The sequence below is a fragment of the Meles meles genome, chromosome 8, assembly GCF_922984935.1.
Source record: "Meles meles chromosome 8, mMelMel3.1 paternal haplotype, whole genome shotgun sequence".
NCBI classification, from domain to species: domain Eukaryota; kingdom Metazoa; phylum Chordata; class Mammalia; order Carnivora; family Mustelidae; genus Meles; species Meles meles.
Window position 1 is genome coordinate 100,417,766 of NC_060073.1, and position 18,427 is coordinate 100,436,192.

The 18,427-nt window shown below is 39.0% G+C and overlaps 2 protein-coding genes across 2 annotated transcripts; both read right to left on the reverse strand.

The window, feature by feature from the left end:
* Window positions 1–1,236: 1,236 nt before the first annotated feature.
* Window positions 1,237–2,199, reverse strand: LOC123949325 (olfactory receptor 8G1). The gene has a single exon (XM_046016725.1). The coding sequence runs from the start codon at window positions 2,170–2,172 to the stop codon at window positions 1,237–1,239; it is 936 nt and encodes a 311-aa protein (XP_045872681.1). The 5' UTR covers window positions 2,173–2,199.
* A 7,799-nt stretch (window positions 2,200–9,998) lies between these two features.
* On the reverse strand, window positions 9,999–10,958 carry LOC123948835 (putative olfactory receptor 8G3). Its single transcript, XM_046015963.1, has one exon. It carries the CDS (start codon window positions 10,956–10,958, stop codon window positions 9,999–10,001), a length of 960 nt encoding a protein of 319 aa, XP_045871919.1.
* Window positions 10,959–18,427: the final 7,469 nt, after the last annotated feature.

The window sequence follows — 18,427 nt, forward strand, 5'->3', positions numbered from 1 at the left end:
AGGTCATGACCTTAGGGTCGTGAGATCAAATCCTGCATTGGGCAGCACACTCAGCAGGGAGTTGCTTCCCCATACCATTCTACCACGTGATTTGCCACATCAACCCATTAGATTTCAAATCTACTTAATTTTGTTTAGTCTTTAAAGCATACATGAATTCAAGATACTTGAATATCTTGTTTCAGGTACTTCTTGGCTATTAACAGGACGTAATGACTTAAAAAAATAGATATTAACAACTTACCGTATCTGTGTTGTGATTTACAACAGAACAAACTCAGGACTAGTATTTCTTAATCCTTGTATAGGAACAACAAAGGATGCTACCAGTTATCTTAAAGATCCTCAAAGAATTCTCCAAAGTTACACTTAATTGAACTAAAACCAGAAAGCCATATGTATCACTTAAAGTTTAATGGGTGAAGACCACATTGGATAAGTGCTGGTTTTCATATAAATATTTTATAGAGGGAAAGCAATTACCAAGAAAATTATCAAGGACCTATGAGGTAGCAAGCATTCTGCTATTTGGAGATATGGCTGTGAACCATATTTGCAGGGGTATCCCTTAATGGAGCTTACAGTCTAGTGTGAATTTGCACAATAAACAGACCATTACAAGCTGGAATAATAGATATCAGAGCAGGAGGATATTGGATCGGGCACAATAACAAAAAATTCATGGGTCTGTAACTCAAGATTTTCAAGTTCTGTTTAGGTTTCTTGGGTTTGAAATAGAGGAAATAGTTCAGAAAAAGAATGTATGGGGTAGGATATGGTGGGAAAGAGTCTTTCCCAGACTAGAGATGCAAAAGCTAAAAAAAGAGGTCCAAAAGCTGAAGATTACATCATAATATTGCTACAATTTTCATTGTCTTTACACAGGAAGAAGGAGATTGTGAACCACTGCTAGAAGATTCTTTCACTATGGCTGAGAACTGAGTTTTTATCAGTTGTACAAAGGACAAGGGGAGGGGGTGATGGTAACGGCATTAGTGAGTGGGTCCCTATATCCAGATCATTCTTAGAACTTCCAGTCTGTGTCTCAGAGATATTCAGAAGAGAAAAATCCAGAGAGCAGTGACATCAAAAGGCCATAGGAGTAAAAAATAATGTCAATAGAATCCCACTAAATGAGGCTGTATATTGGCAAATGGGCTAAAGTTAAACATATAAATTTATACAACATAAGAGACAATGGCTTAGGCTAATAAAAGATCCTCATGTTATTTCTGATCACAAGAATATTCTTTTCTCTAACAATTTCTTCAGGGCAATATTGACATCCTTATTCCGTAAGCTATAGATCAGGGGGTTCAGCATGGGCACAATGATGGTATAAAACACAGAGGACACTTTCCCTTGGTCCATGGAGCTCACAGATGATGGCTGCAGGTACATGAAGGCAGCAGATCCATAGAAGACAGCCACAGCTGAGATGTGGGAGCTGCAGGTGCTGAAGGCTTTGGACCTGCCCTCAGTGGAGCGGATGTGGAGGATGCTGGAGAGGATGAAGACATAGGAGCTAAGGATTGTCAGGCTGGGGGCAAGGATATTAATTGCACTGAAGACTAGAATCAGTAATTCATTGACATGGATATTAGAACAGGAGAGTTTTAAAAGGGAAAGAAGATCACAGAAATAATGGTTGATCACATCAAATTTGCAGAAATGAACCCTAAACATGCAGCCTGTATGAACAGATGCACAAACCAGGGCTATAACATATACTCCCCAAATCAGGGAGAAACAAGCCTGATGGGACATGATGATATTATAAAGTAAGGGGCTACAGATGGCAACATAGCGGTCATATGCCATTGCTGCTAACATGTAACACTCTGCAATAGCAAAAACAAGGAAGAAATAGAGCTGAGTCATGCATTCAGGGTAGGAGATGACATTCATCTCTGTCACAAAGTTCACCAGCATTTTGGGGGTAATGACAGTGGAATGGCAGAGATCAATGAAGGACAAGCTACTGAGGAAGTAGTACATGGGGGTGTGCAAGTGAGCGCTGAGCCCTATCAGCGTGATCATGCCCAGGTTCCCCACCACCGTGACCACATAGATTCCTAGGAAGAGGAAGAAAAGGGGCAGCTGGAGTTCTGGTTTCTCTGTTAGCCCAGCCAGGATGAATTCGGTCACTGTAGAGTGATTTCCTGCTGCCATTTTCCTCTGAGTAGTTTCTGAAGGGGAGAGAAAACACCATAGTTGTTGCAAAAAATATTATTTTTCTCTATTTAGAGTAGGGTGCCCCGTGTAAATGAGTCAGGGTTTAGATATCCTCTTGGTCTATACGATCATTTAACTCTGAGTCAATTTATGTAGGTAGAATTCATTGTGATTTAATGTTTATTAAGCCTCATTTCCAAAAATAATTAATGTATTTCATATAAAAATGGTTATGTTTTGGGGAACATGGGGGTTCAGTCAGTTAAGCATCTGCCTTCAGCTGAGGTCAAGATCCTGTGGTTCTGGGATCGAGCCCCAAGTCGCACTCACTACTTTGCAGGAAGCCTGCTTCTCCTTCTCCCTCTGCTGCTCCCCCTGCTTGTGCTCTCTCTCTCTCTCTGTGTCTCTCTCTATCAAATAAATAAATGAAATCTTTTTTAAAAAAATGCTATATTTCTAATTACTGAAAACTCACTAAGTTTCTGTTTTCCTATTTTGAACATTTCAATGATCATCAAGCCAATATTTCTAAGCGGAGACTTAGAAACGTAAATATTTAGAGAAGCCAATGTAAGTGAGTCACACTAGCTTCATGACAACTTGGGAACACACGATACCAAGGGGAATAATCTGCAATTAACTTCTGGTAGGAGTGGACAGGGGCCATATTATTTTCAGACCTTTCAGTTTTAAAAATAATTATCAGGAAATCTTAATTTCTACATAAAATCTTCGGATGTTTCAATATTATTAGGAAGATGAAACAACACCTACAACCATTGTTGTATGACAGTTTGGGCCACTGGAACTGGCCCATGGTTAGTGGGTTCATGGTTCTGGACCAGGTACTTTGGCCTTTGCTTGAAAAAGCAGTATGAGGGGCGCCTGGGTGGCTCAGTGGGTTAAAGCCTTTGCCTTCAACTCAGGCCATGATCCCAGAGTCCTGGGATCGAGCCCCACATCGGGCTCTCTGCTCAGCAGGGAGCCTGCTTACCCGCCCCCCTCCCCTGCCTGCCTCTCTGCCTACTTGTGATCTCTCTGTCAAATAAATAAATAAAATCTTAAAAAAAAAAAAAAGTCCAGTATAAGTAGTGGTTAAATGGCGGGCCTTAAATTCATGCAGTTCCTAGCTTATACAGTTTTGACTTTGACAAGTCGATCGATCTCTTTGAGTCTTGGCTTCTAAATCTGTATAAGAGAAATAACAATATTACCGACCTTGTAATAAGCTGGGAAAGACTTACCAGAGAGTGAACATCCTCAGTTATTGTGCTATTCTTACCTATTAACAGTTCATCAGTTGCAAAATAAGTTATCAACTACTCACTTCAAGTTACAGAAAAAGAAATTTTCTTTTGAAGCAGAAATGTTAATATCTCAATCTCTCTTTCTCTGCCCTTCATCTTTTCTACAAAGCAGAGGCAAATAATTAGAAAAGACAGAATTACAAATGTCCTCCCCTATTCAGTTCAATGGCAAACAGGTGCCATTTATCATTATATGTGTCCAAGAGAGCTCATGCTCTCTCTTGCTCACCCTCAAATAAATAAATAATAAAATTAAAAAAAAAAAAAGAAATCACGAATGCCTGCAAAAAGACACATCTCAAAAACATTGTGTTTTTTGAAATAAATTGTGCAAAATTTCTCTTTAAAATTTGGAGGTATTCATCGGGGTAGTTAACTAGAACAGTGGTTTTCTTTGTGTGAGAATTTTTAGCGAGGGACTGGATTTATTTAATACATATCACTGATTTTATCTTTCTTCTTAGTTTTCCTAAATTGAAATTTCATTGTGTTCATCCACTTTGAAAATGATCCAATGTGTTGTGTTAGGTTTTTCATGATGATTTCTTTAACACTAAAAAGTATTTTGGGGGGGGTGCCTGGCTGGCTCAGTCAGTTAAGGGTTCTACTTTTGATTTTGGCACAGGTCATAATCTCAGGGTCTCATGTGGGTCTCCATGGAGAGGTTCTCTCTCTCCCCCCTCCCTCTGTTCCTCCCCCTGCTCTCTCGCTCTCTTTTTTTCTCTCTAACAAATAAATAAATAAAACCTTTAAAAAATATTTTTGATTATGCAGAGATTTCTGCTTGTTTACTCTGAAAACTGGCAAATTATGGTACCTCTCTTTTTCCTTAATTTCTCATTCTAGAAGATTTTCAATTTTATTAATTTATTTAAGTAAACCAACTTTTGGCTATGTTGATTCTATGAAATATATGTTTATTTTCTATTTAGATTATTTCTAATAACTATTTTATTCTTTATTAATGTCTTTTTATTGAAACAATAGGAGGAGGGGCATTAACAAGATAGAGGGCATGCAGTAGCTGTCAAGAGTTTGGGAAATACTTGAAAGTAATGGGATCACTTACAGGCATCTTTATATAACCTAAGAAAAGCAAATGAAAGAAGAGTTTCCTGTGTGTAAATGTTTGAAATATATAAGAATATACCCTTTAACCAATATAAGGAAAAATATTCTAACATTTGAGTTATTGGAAATGAAATGAGCTATTTGTTACTAGTGATAAATTACACTCAACCATAAACCAGATGACGATCCGCATTCAGGGGCACTGGAGAAAAGATTTCCTTAACTGAATTTGTGATAAAAGTACAAAAACCCACACTCTCTTGCCTCTCTCCACCCTTAGTTCTTGTATCCTCTTCCTCTGCCACAAAACACTCGGCTTCTTTCATTTCCTGGAATACGTCATATCTTCTCAGCTGTCTACTTTTTTTCTTTTTTTTTTTTGCTGGATAATTTTGTTTTTATTTGTTGCTGGTTTTTTTTATTAAATATATATATTTTTTTCAGCGTAACAGTATTCATTGTTTTTGCACAACACCCAGTGCTCCATGCAATACATGCCCTCCCTATTACCCACCACCTGGTTCCCCCAACCTCCCACCCCCACCCCTTCAAAACCCTCAGGTTGTTTCTCAGAGTCCATAGTCTCTTATGGTTCGCCTCCCCTTCCAATTTTTTTTATAAACATATAATGTATTTTTATCCCCAGGGGTACAGGTCTGTGAATCGCCAGGTTTACACACTTCACAGCACTCACGATAGCACATACCCTCCCCAATGTCCATAACCCCCTCCCTCAGCTGTCTACTTTTTACTTGCTATTTTTTCACATGAAATGGCTCCACCAACCCTTTGTCTCTCTGTTGTATGTTAAATGTTATTTTTCTTTTCAAATCTCATTTAAATTGAAGTCATCATGGAAATGTTCTCCAATTCTTTATAATTGATGGGACCTTTCAATGAAATTCTCAGAAAACTGCCATTTCCAAAGAGCACATTTTCAGACTTGAACTACACTGTAAGTCCGATGATGGACCAAATCAAACGTATTCTCCTTCGTGTCCCAAGTCAAGAGCACAATGTTTGGCACATTATAAAAGGGTTGAAATAGCATTTTATGAACCAGTCGATCCATACATATATTGAGGAATTTTTGCCTAAATTCCAAAGTAATTACTTCCAGACTTCAGCAGGTCTCAGATCACAGGCTGAAATAAGCACACTCACCTTTCTTCTTCCTAGACCTCAATGCCAAGAGGAGAATGCACTCGTTCTTGGTGCTGGGAGTCCTGGGGATGCAGCACTGCTGCTGCGTTCGGTGCTGAGAGGCCAGGCACAGCCACTGGTCTCAGAGCCCCCTTCAAAGCTGGCTTGTGTCACCGGCCAGCACCTCTAACTGTAGGTCTCCAATCTGTGTTTCTCCAGCTTCAGGGTAGCAAACTCCTCCCCTCCACAGGCCCCTGAACAGTTCAGATTGCTGTGCTCTGAAGGTTGGTCCCAGATGTAGGCATGCCAGGCACCAAATGACCTGGAGATAAATACTCTGGAGGATTTCCGTGTCTCAGGGAACAAGCTCTTGAGAAAAGAAGCAGTTGCAGTTGTCATTTTCCAGTATGTTGTTTAATTTGTCCTTCCAGAGGGACTCTTTGGTCAATTCTGAATTTGTCAATTAGCGCTAAAGATTTGTTCATAGGATCACCTGAGGATTTTTTTTTTTTTAATGTAGATTCTGATCCAGCAGGTCTGAATGGGATTTGAGCTTATGCATTTCTTACAAACTCCTAGCCTGGGTTTTTGGTTCATAGTCCCCACTGTGAATAGCAGGATTTAGAGAATCAAGCAACATACTGACAAGGTATCCTATGCTGAATAGGGTTACAAATTTTAAAGCAATGAATTAAATCATTAATTCCTTGCACAAAATATGTTTATTTTATGCTTAAGTAGGTCATAAGCTTACTTGATTCAAAAGTCTAATCTATGTACAATTGAATTTTGAGGTTAAGGGGCAAGAATTCAGAATATTGATATAATATTTGCTTTTTTGGTAGTCCTTGTTATTAATAATCTCACTTGCTAAATTGTGCATTTAAAGAAAGTATTTTATTATTAAGCATTTCTGTTTCATATTGCTTTTTCTTTCTTATATATTTTCACAGTTTTTTCACAAACAGGAATATTTGAAAACATATCAATATGAATCAAGGTAAATTGGATGCTCACAAGAGAAGGGAAATTCTTAAAATATGGCTAAATATACCAGGTTCAATTCTCTTTAAAGGAGTTTAAGGTTGGGTTACATTAGATGCACATTTTAGGTGCACATTTCAAAACATCAAAAGTTTTATTTTTAATCTCAATACCTAGGGTGCACTCCGTATCAATGACATCAAAATTAAAGTCTGATATCAGATATCAACATTTGCTAAAAGCTTCTCAAACTTTAATATGTATAGGAATAACCCAGGAAACTTGTTCAAATGCAGATTCTGAAATAGTAAATATAGTGTATGGCTTAAGATTATGCATTTTTAACCAAGTCTTAGGCTATTCTACTGTGGCTGGACTATGGACCACCTTAGGAACAAAGTGATAGATGATCTCTTATTGCAAATCCCTCCCACTATAATTTGTTTCAGATGCAAGCAAGGTCCCACATGTCCACACATCACAAGTCTTCTTTTAGCTTTGGAACAGCAGTGGCTGCAGGATTCTGGGATTTTTATGGGAGAATATTAGGGGCTGAGAAAGCCACCTTATAGGTGAGCAGACTTAGACCGTTTCCTTAATGTGCTGAATCAAACAAGTGGGAAGAGAGCTGGAACTAGGTTAAAGTTAGACATGGGAAGGGTATGAACAGATCTTTCTATAAATCATTGTACAATAATGAAAATTATTGAGATTCATAGAAGCTCATTTTCCATTCTGGGAGGATATATGTACTGATTCCGGAGAGAATACATATATAAAGAAAGAGAAATGAGGAAACAGAAAGTTGGGATGTTACCAAGGCTTACATGTTCCAGTTGTGTTGCTACTAATTGTTACCTAGGGTTAGTGAGCACCATCTTGAGAGTTCTACCATCCTCCTATCTAGTAATCCAAACGAGAATTGTGTGTTCTGGAATACGTCATATCTTCTCAGCTGTCATACTGCCTCATACTCTCCTGTACCTTCAGCTCACCTCGATTCAACCATGTCTGAACAATCCACTTGTCAAACATCTCTTGAGCGTCTCCTTCCTTCCAGCTGCACTGTCACTGCATACAGTGTCTGGCTTAGAACAATCAAATGGCTGCTGAGGAGTCTTGATTCAGCCTCAGTGTCTCTCTACCCATCTTTCACACCACCTTAAGTGGGATACTACGAACCTGCAAAACTAATTGTTTCACTCCCTGCTTTAAAAACATTTAGCAGGGGCGCCTGGGTGGCTCAGTGGGCTAAAGCCTCTTCCTTCGGCTCAGGTCATGATCTCAGGGTCCTGGGATCCAGCCCCTCATTAGGCTCTCCACTCAGTAGGGAGCTTGCTTCCCTCTCTCTGTCTCTGCCTGCCTTTCTGCCTACTTGTGATCACTCTCTGTTAAATAAATAAAATATTTAAAATAAAATAAAAACATTTAGCAGCTCCCATCACTAGAACAAGGAGTGATGGGGGCTCCCGCGTGGCTCAGTTGGTTAAGCTTCTGACTTCAGCTCAGGTCATGATCCCTGAGTCCTGAGATGGAGCCCCACATCAAGCTCCCTGCTAAGTAGGGAGTCTGCTTCTTCTTCTCCCTCTGCTCACCCCCTCACACCACTTGTGCGCTCTCTTGCTCTCTCTCTCTCTCTGATATAAATAAATAAAAATACTTTTAAAATTTAAAAAAAAATAAAGAGTGTTGTCTTGTAGTGATCCAGAGGTGATTCATGAGATGTCCTCTGTCTACTTCTCTCTTTTAGTAGCTTTACCTATTACCCAATATATGACATGATTTTCTGGGTCTGTAGAGGTTTTTCTCCTCTTTCTTGAAGAGACCATTACCTTTCATTTAATCTGTATTTTATATAGGAGCTGTCGCTCCAGTAATTCAAGGGTCTACCCACCAGGACTCTTTTTGTTTGTCCTGCGTGAGCCTATTTGTGTCTGTTGGGCAGAGCACGGGACTAGGACTCATGCCGAAAACAGAAGCTGCAACTGTAGCCATTTTGGCGATTTTCCCTTCCACTTTTTTTTTTTTTTTTTGACTGATGAAAAAGTCAAATAAAAACTGTGAGGACTTTTTGAAAATGAATGCTTGACATCACTGAATGAACAGATAATGGAATACAAAGGTGGTAAAGAGAGATCTTTCTGTCCTAGATTTTGAAAGTATCGGTAAACACTGCGGCTTGTTCTGTCAGCACACAGCACACAGGCCGTTGACCTGACAACCATGAGGTGGAGGGTTTGAACTGGGAAGAGACAAAGGACAACTGAGTGTTCAAGAATATTATGTAAATCCATCCCTACAAGATGTTCAAGGCCCAAAAACAGAAGAACAAAATATGGAAGGACAGAAGAGATGTTTCAAAGAAAAAGCTGACATGAAATGGCAACTCTTTCTCAATTATCGGGTGAACGAGCAGGAACTGCCTGAAAATGGCACAATTGAGCAAGGTATTTGGCTTCCATAGCATTTACTTCATACTCAGCTGCAGCATCACTGGTATAAAGATAAGACAAAGTTGTTTGTGCTGCTTTTATAAAAAATGTTGTCCTCAACTATAATAACTTGAAACTCTATGATGAAAACCTATAAAGAGAACCTACAATGAGTCTCCATGTTTGCTATTTTCTGACTTTGATCAGTACAGGTTTGAAAGATTTTGATTGTTTCCATTGTATTAAATGAAATAAAAGGGAAATTGTATTGAAATTCTAGGAAAGCATCAGTCACATAGGGAACTGGGGATGATGTACATATAGAAGGAAATTCTCAGGATGTCTTAGGCCTATCTACAGGCACCTAGGACCAAAGTACGACTCTGAATAAAATTGTGGGTCCTGGAGTCAATTTTTCAGGCTGATCATTTATTATGTTTGGGACCAGGGCAATTAACCAAACTAAATAAACTTCTATTTCCTCATTTTTCAAAGGGAAATAATACTAGGGTCTTCCCTGAGGGAATACTATAAATATTAAACAAGGTTATTCACTTAAAGTGCTGGGAACACTTGCTGATATTTCATAAACTCTCAATAACATATGTTACAACTATTATCTTCATCATCATCATCATCATTCTTATTATTTGTGTAATCATTAAAAATAAAACTAAGGCTCCTTTCATACTCAAGAGTATTTGCTTTTATTCTTAATATTTCTCCACTCATAATCACTCCAATAAGCTTCCAAGGAATGGCCTGGAGAAGAATTTAGGAGACGTGTTATGTGGGAGAATGTTATTGAATTTCCAAACATTTGAACAATAAACGTAACATGTTACATATATTAGCAAATTAAAAAACTGTTTCTGACATGACATCATTATATTGATTCTATTCTTGAACACTTTCTACTCTCCAGAATTTTCTTCAGGGCAAATTTGACATCCTTATTCCGCAGGCTATAGATCAGAGGGTTCAGCATGGGCACAATGGTGGTATAAAACACAGAGGACACTTTCCCTTGGTCCATGGAGCTCACAGATGATGGCTGCAGGTACATGAAGGCAGCAGATCCATAGAAGATAGCCACAGCTGAGATGTGGGAGCTGCAGGTGCTGAAGGCTTTGGACCTGCCCTCAGTGGAGCGGATGCAGAGGATGCTGGAGAGGATGAAGACGTAGGAGGCAAGGATAGTTAAGGCAGGAGTCAGGATGTTGAATGCACTCAAGACTAGGACCAGTAATTCATTGACGTAGATGCTGGAACAGGACAGCTCCAAGAGTGGGAAGAGATCACAGAAATAATGGTTAACCACATTGCTCTTGCAGAAAAGGAGTCTCATCATGAAGCCCGTGTGGATTGTAGATCCAATGATGCCCAAACTATAAACTCCTACTGTGAGCCAGAGGCAGAAATGAGAAGACATGATGACATTGTAAAGCAGGGGATTACATATGGCAGCATAGCGGTCATAAGCCATTGCAGCCAACATGTGACACTCTGCAATACCAAAAATGAGGAAGAAATAGAGCTGAGTCATGCATTCCGGGTAGGAGATGACATTCATCTCTGTCACAAAGTTCACCAACATTTTGGGAGTAATGACAGTGGAATGGCAGAGATCAATGAAGGACAAGCTACTGAGGAAGTAGTACATGGGGGTGTGCAAGTGAGCGCTGAGCCCTATCAGCGTGATCATGCCCAGGTTCCCCACCACCGTGACCACATAGATTCCTAGGAAGAGGAAGAAAAGGGGCAGCTGGAGTTCTGGTTTCTTTGTTAGCCCAGCGAGGATGAAGTCAGTCACTGTAGAGTGATTTCCAGGATTCATTATCTCCATAACAGATTCTAAGTTTAAAAGAGAGAAAATGAAATTCTGTGTAGGTGTGTGTGTGTATTTGAGTGTGTACATAGGTGTTTTGTGAGTATATGTGAGGAGAATAATTCCATGGAGATCATGATTTTGTTCCCGACTCGAGGAGATTCATAAAGCAGGGATCTCTTGAGTCTTTACTGCTCCTCAAGCAGTGACTCTGGTTGAACTGGAGAAGGAATTATAAACTTCAAGAACCTCATAGTTACGATATTTCATAACTCTTTAAGAGAATACACCAATTTCTGTATTTTTTTAAGTCAACCAGAAGGGACATTACTACTTTTATTTCCGAGGACTCTTTCTTCTCCTATGTTCTATATGTATATTAATGTCATGCTTGTCAAATGAGAGTTTCAACTTCTTCAGAACAGTGTATGTTTTCTATACTGAGTAAATATACGATTCATAAGTCTGCAAAAACTCATTATGCTACTCTGAGCTATTTTCCTTACTAGTATCACAACTCAGAATAACTGAAGGACTGAACAGCTCCTGATATCTTTCCACCAGAGAATCTCTCCTCTATATGGCCCAGCTCTCTTCCTCTAGGTCTATCGCCCCATGAGCAGAAACATAACTGTTTGGCAGACGTCGTGCTGATATCTCAACAGCTTTTCCCAGAACAAGGAACCATTCCCACTTCTAATTTAGTCATCCCAGTGTTAATATAATGGCCTAAATGGAGGTCATGTATTCATTCCACCAATGTGACCGGGGTACAGTGGTCTATGACTGGTCTAAGCAATTTGGATTTCATGGTTGAAGTAGTGGAGGTCTGAAAATTATTCATATTCTCAAAATGTAAGAAGGGGTTTTGAAAACAAACTCTAAGTGTTACTTATGCTGGTCTTCTCTTTTTTTTTTCCATTTTATTTATTTTTTCAGTGTAACAGTATTCATTCTTTTTGCACAACACCCAGTGCTCCATGCAAAACATGCCCTCCCCATTACCCACCACCTGTTCCCCCAACCTCCCACCCTTGACCCTTCAAAACCCTCAGGTTGCCCCAACCTCCCACCCCTGACCCTTCAAAATCCTCAGGTTGTTTTTCAGAGTCCATAGTCTCTTATGGTTCGCCTCCCCTCCCCAATGTCCATAGCCCGCTCCCCCTCTCCCAATCCCACCTCCCCCCAGCAACCCCCAGTTTGTTTTGTGAGATTAAGAGTCATTTATGGTTTGTCTCCCTCCCAATCCCATCTTGTTTCATTTATTCTTCTCCTATCCCCCTAACCCCCCATGTTGCTTCTCCATGTCCTCATATCAGGGAGATCATATGATAGTTGTCTTTCTCCGATTGACTTATTTCACTAAGCATGATACGCTCTAGTTCCATCCACGTCGTCGCAAATGGCAAGATTTCATTTCTTTTGATGGCTGCATAGTATTCCATTGTGTATATATACCACATCTTCTTTATCCATTCATCTGTTGATGGACATCTAGGTTCTTTCCATAGTCTGGCTATTGTAGACATTGCTGCTATAAACATTCGGGTACACGTGCCTCTTCGGATCACTATGTTTGTATCTTTAGGGTAAATACCCAGTAGTGCAATTGCTGGGTCATAGGGTAGTTCTATTTTCAACATTTTGAGGAACCTCCATGCTGTTTTCCAGAGTGGTTGCACCAGCTTGCATTCCCACCAACAGTGGAGGAGGGTTCCCCTTTCTCCACATCCTCTCCAACATCTGTCATAAAGCAATCTACACATTTAATGCAATCCCTATCAAAATACCATCCATTTTTTTCAAAGAAATGGAACAAATAATCCTAAACTTTATATGGAACCAGAAAAGACCTCGAATAGCCAAAGGAATATTGAAGAACAAAGCCAAAGTTGGTGGCATCATAATTCCGGACTTCAAGCTCTATTACAAAGTTGTCATCATCAAGACAGCATGGTACTGGCACATAAACAGACACATAGATCAGTGGAACAGAATAGAGAGCCCAGAAATAGCCCCTCAACTCTATGGTCAACTAATCTTCGACAAAGCAGGAAAGAATGTCCAATGGAAAAAAGACAGCCTCTTCAATAAATGGTGCTGGGAAAATTGGACAGCCACATGCAGAAAAATGAAATTGGACCACTTCCTTACACCACACACGAAAATAGACTCCAAATGGATGAAGGACCTCAATGTGAGAAAGGAATCCATCAAAATCCTTGAGGAGAATGCAGGCAGCAACCTCTTCGACCTCAGCCGTAGCAACATCTTCCTAGGAACAACAGCAAAGGCAAGGGAAGCAAGGGCAAAAATGAACTATTGGGATTTCATCAAGATCAAAAGCTTTTGCACAGCAAAGGAAACAGTTCACAAAACCAAAAGACAACTGACAGAATGGGAGAAGATATTTGCAAACGACATATCAGATAAAGGGCTAGTATCCAAAATCTATAAGGAACTTAGCAAACTCAACACCCAAAGAACAAACAATCCAATCAAGAAATGGGCAGAGGACATGAACAGACATTTCTGCAAAGAAGACATCCAGATGGCCAACAGACACATGAAAAAGTGCTCCACGTCACTCGGCATCAGGGAAATACAAATCAAAACCACAATGAGATATCACCTCACACCAGTCAGAATGGCTAAAATTAACAAGTCAGGAAATGGTCTTCTCTTAAGTCATGTATTTTGCCTGTGTTCTCTACAGAATTCCAAGGTGAGATGTGGATTACTAGTGCATGTGCAAATACACTTAGAAATTTTAGGTTATTCAGCCTATACTAATCTAGAATGTGATGTGTTTCTTTAAAAAGATTAATGTCACTTTAGTTTAGATTTGAAAAGAAAATGAGTACATTCAGGGAACCTGAGTGGCTCAGCTGTTAAGTCTCTGCGTTTTGCTCATGTCATGATCCCGGGGGTCCTAGGATCAAGCCCCACATCGGGCTTCCTGCATGGCAGGAGTCTGCTTCTCCCTCTCCCTCTGTGCCTACCCCCTGCCCTGCTCCTGCTCTCTCTCGCTTGCTCTTTCTCAAGTAAATAAATAACTTCTTAAAAAAAAAAAAGAAGAAAGAAAAAAGAAAATGAATACATTCTAGAAAATGCAAATTCTTGCAAATTCTTAATTTTATGTATCTTTCAAGCAACAGTTGGGTTCGTGTTTTTAGTTGGGGGTACAATACTTTATGTGATAGTAGGAAAATTGGCACACTGCAGAAAGAATGATCTAGAAAGTTTCATTTTAAGGATAGCTCAAATAACTGAAGATATTTTGCTAGCAAAGCAAAGATTCATGTGGCCCATGTCTCCAAAAGAATGAAATAAAACTGCTTGAAACTCTGGAGAGAAATATTTGGTTTCACAACAAAGATAACGGTCTCAGAAATACCCTGAGCTCATCCTCACAAATGTTTGAGCATAGTCTGAATAGCCACTTTCCAAGCTGATTCTGTTTAAGGATTCAAGCGACTCATGGGTGATTGGTCTTATCACCTCTTCCAGTTCCACTGTTTCATGAGTCTCTAATTCTAGTAGGTCTTGATTATTAAGTTACACAAGATGGATTGAAATTTCAGCTCAACCCCAAATTTGCTGTACCACCTTGGGATAATTATATCCACTCTCCAACCCTCTGAAAAACAAAAATGCTATTATCTGTCTCCAGTGAAAACTAACTTAAATGATGTCTACAAGATGCTGAGCACAGTTCCTGGCTCCTGGTAAGAACTTAATAATGTCAATGTTATTTTAACTTTAATCTTTTGAGTTTTGCTCTGTCTTATCTTTTATTTGACCAACATTTTCACCCTTTAATGAGGACCAAACTTATTTTTTTCCCTCAGCACATCTTGTTGCTCCTTCTGACATTAAGACATACAAAAATAAAAAGATTTTAAATTTTTCACTCAATATTGACTTCCTAAAATCATCAATATTTTTCATAGTCTTCAAATAAAGTCCAAGCCAATTTCCTTGTCATTCAAAGGTTTATATCATTTGGTAACAAAAAGAAAAGTTTTCTTATTTTTTTCCCAGCATGTATCACATGATTTAGCCATTTCACAAAAAAGCATTAGTAGACTCCCATCATATTGTTTTAGCTCTTTTTTTAAAAAGAAATTCATTAATTCTCTGTGTCCTGTGAAATCTGTTTACTAGTTACAGCCCTTTAGTTAAGGGCTCCAATAGTGAAAGCTCCGGTGCACTGGGAGGCAGCTAGAGGAGAGAATTCTAAAATTTTAAAAGTTACAGACCAGGACATTTTCAGACATACCCCTTATGTTCCCCCCAACTGCAGCCATGTGTAATTTTCTCCTTCATTCCTCTGAAGGGAAAATGACTCTGATGATGCTGGCAGATAGTTCTGAGTACTAACCTTGCAAGACTTCTTGGTGCTGAGGGGGCCTTGGATTAAAACCCTTCATGGCAATAATTTGGGAGTCATTGATCCTGATCTCTACTGAAGCCAATTCCCTTCTACACAGGTTGGTTGATGTGATGGTTTTTTTATACTGGGTAGTGATGCCAAGAGTCTGATTAGGAACAAGTTACGATATTCGTCTCCCACTAGTGTCTCATCCCATGAGTATCAACCTTTGGGAAAAGAAACAATCAGAATTTCTCTTGTTCCCTATCAGTTTTCAAGTGTTTGCTAGTGCCACATAAGTGAGATTTATTGTTCTTGTTAAATTACGGATTGAAAACAAGGAAGTATTAGATTTTGTTAGTGTTTCAGTGAATTTCACACCAAGCTATTTAAAAGTTAAAAAATTCATGGAACTTGATAAACATACCCTAAAGGAATTTTCTGAACTGATGTCCCAAAAAGGATAACAGAAATATGATGGGTGCCACATATATGAGCCATATATGTAATCGTAAGCTTACTAATAGATCCATTAAAAAAGTGAAAAAGAGGTGACATAATTTCAATGACATGTTTTATTTAATTCGATGCACCTAAAATATTATCATTTCAACATGTAATCAATGTGATTTCACTCAGATGTGGAATTTAAGAAAGAAAACAGATGAAATAGGGGAAGGGAAGGAAAAATCAAACAAGACGAAATCAGAGAGGGAGGTAAACCATAAGAGACTCTCAATCATAGGAAATAATAGTGTGGCTGGAGGGGAGGTAGTTGGGGGGATGGGGTAAATGGGTGGTGGGCATTAATGAGGGCACATGATGTGATGAGCACTAGGCGTGGTTATAGGCAACTGATAAATCACTAAATTCTACCCCTGGAACTAGTAATACACTATATGTTAACAAAACTGAATTTACATAAAAAATTAAGGAAAAAGAAGGATAAATAGAAAATTAGGGAAAAAAATCTCAGATGTAAGATTTAAAAGTTATATTTTCATTGACTTCTACTAACGAGATTTCATGTTGTCCTCATAAAACAGCATTACTTGGGATACTTTAACTTGGCGCTGGATAAAAACACCTGCTAGATATTGCCATAAACCCATGGCTTGTTAGGCTTGTTCCTAACAAGTCTAACAAAGGAAGATCATGACTGATTTTCCTCTAAAATTAAAAGAGATGTATTGAGGCACAATAATAGCTACATTACCCCTGAGACAATCCATATGTCTCCCCAGACTTTCAACATTTGATCATTTTGGAACTTGCATAAAACAAGACACAATGTACTTTCCATTTTCCTACTATGAATCCTTTAGGGATGATTCAAACTTGCAGGGTCAGCTTCCTTCTGGCCCCAACTATTCTCTGATGGTTCTTGCTACTAAATGAGCCCTGGATATAACATTTAAACTGAGATAACCAATATCTTAAGGCAAAATAGAGTAAGTACTGGTGGGATCATTTGGCTGTATTGAGGGTTCTCTTAGAATTTCTGGAAAATATCAACTCAGCTACAAGGTCTATCCTGGAGAGTACGACTCTCAAGAGCTCACAATAGTGGAATCTGGAAGCTCAAGATATTTTAATGTGCTGTCCTCATGCTCTAAACCCCTTTCTCTTAGCATCTGCGTCCATTTAAAATCTACTTATAGGATCGGGAAACACGATTCTTTCTAGAATCCAACCAGTCTCGACAGAGAAATTTTGTGTGTGTGTGAAATTTTGGGTTATTCTTTTTTTTGTTATGCTCAGTTAGCCAACATACAGTCTACATCATTAGTTTTTGAGGTAGTGTCAATGATTCATTAGTCGCATGGAACACCCAGTGCTCATCAGAGAAATTTTTACATCAAGCCCAATATTTCCATTTCTCCACATAAACACAACACAGAGCTAGTTCATCATGTCCTACAGATGAGAGGCATAAGCTCTCATTATGTGTTTATGAGATAGAGGTCTGTGGGTCATTGCTTTACAGTCAGACATAGAACATATTCGAGTGTTTATTTATCCAGGATTTCCCCACATGTTTGATCATCAAGTCACCCAGAGAGCTTACAGTATTTATAAAACTTATGACTGTAAAAATCTAAGCATGATTATAATGACAAAGCCATACTTCCTGAAGCATCCTCCCTACATTCAGTCTTTTCCTCGAGGGACAATTTAATCTCTGTATAGCTCTGATAAACAGATTCTCTTTCATGTCTTCTTCTGAAGGTTACCTCCACAGCTCTAAATAATTCACACATCTTCTATTTCCAGATTATCAGTTTCAGGTGTTATCTCCACTATTCTATGACTTCACTTTACTTAAATCACGATCACTGTCTTCCCCTCTATCCTTATATCTGATGCTTATTTTTTTTTAAATTCTTCTCTTAATGGCTCCTAAATCTTTAGAATGTATTCTCAAACCTTTTTAATTCATCAACTGCCCCAAATTTCTCAATTCATCCAGAGAGATTTTTATTAGAGGTTTCTTATTCTATCACAGGAATTAGTGAATCATAGTCTTTGAGGTCATAGGTCAGTGTCTCCAACTGTATGTCTTCAGTTTGCATTTCTCTGGCTTCAGGGTAGCAAACTCCTCTTCCCCCACCGGCCCCTGAGTGGTTCTCCTCACTGAGCTCTGAAGGTTGCTCCTGGTTTCAGGCATGCCAGGGACCAAACAACATGGGGACAAATACTCTTGAGGATTTCCATGTCTAGGGTACAAGCTTTTGAGAAAAGAAGTACTTATCTTTAGCATTCCCCCATTTGTTCTAGGGATTTTTCATCAATTTTGTTTTTATCAATTAATGATAAAGATTTTTCATAGGATCACCTGAGGATTTTTATTTTCTTTTTAAGATTTTATTTATTTATTTGACAGACAGAGATCACAAGCAGGCAGAGAGGCAGGCAGAGAGAGAGGAAGAGAAGCATGCTCCCTGCTGAGCAGAGAGCCTGATGCAGGACTCCATCCCAGGATCTGGGATCATCCCAGGACCCTGAGCAGAAAACAGAGGCTTTAACCCACTGAGCCACCTAGGCGCCCCAGGATTTTTTTTTTTTAATGCAGGTTCATGTCCAGCAGGTCCCAGTGGGGTTTGAGATTCTG

Coding starts and splice junctions, on each gene's coding strand:
- LOC123949325 (XM_046016725.1), bottom strand. CDS start 2,172: ATGGCAGCAGGAAATCACTCTACAGTGACCGAATTCATCCTGGCTGGG.
- LOC123948835 (XM_046015963.1), bottom strand. CDS start 10,958: ATGGAGATAATGAATCCTGGAAATCACTCTACAGTGACTGACTTCATC.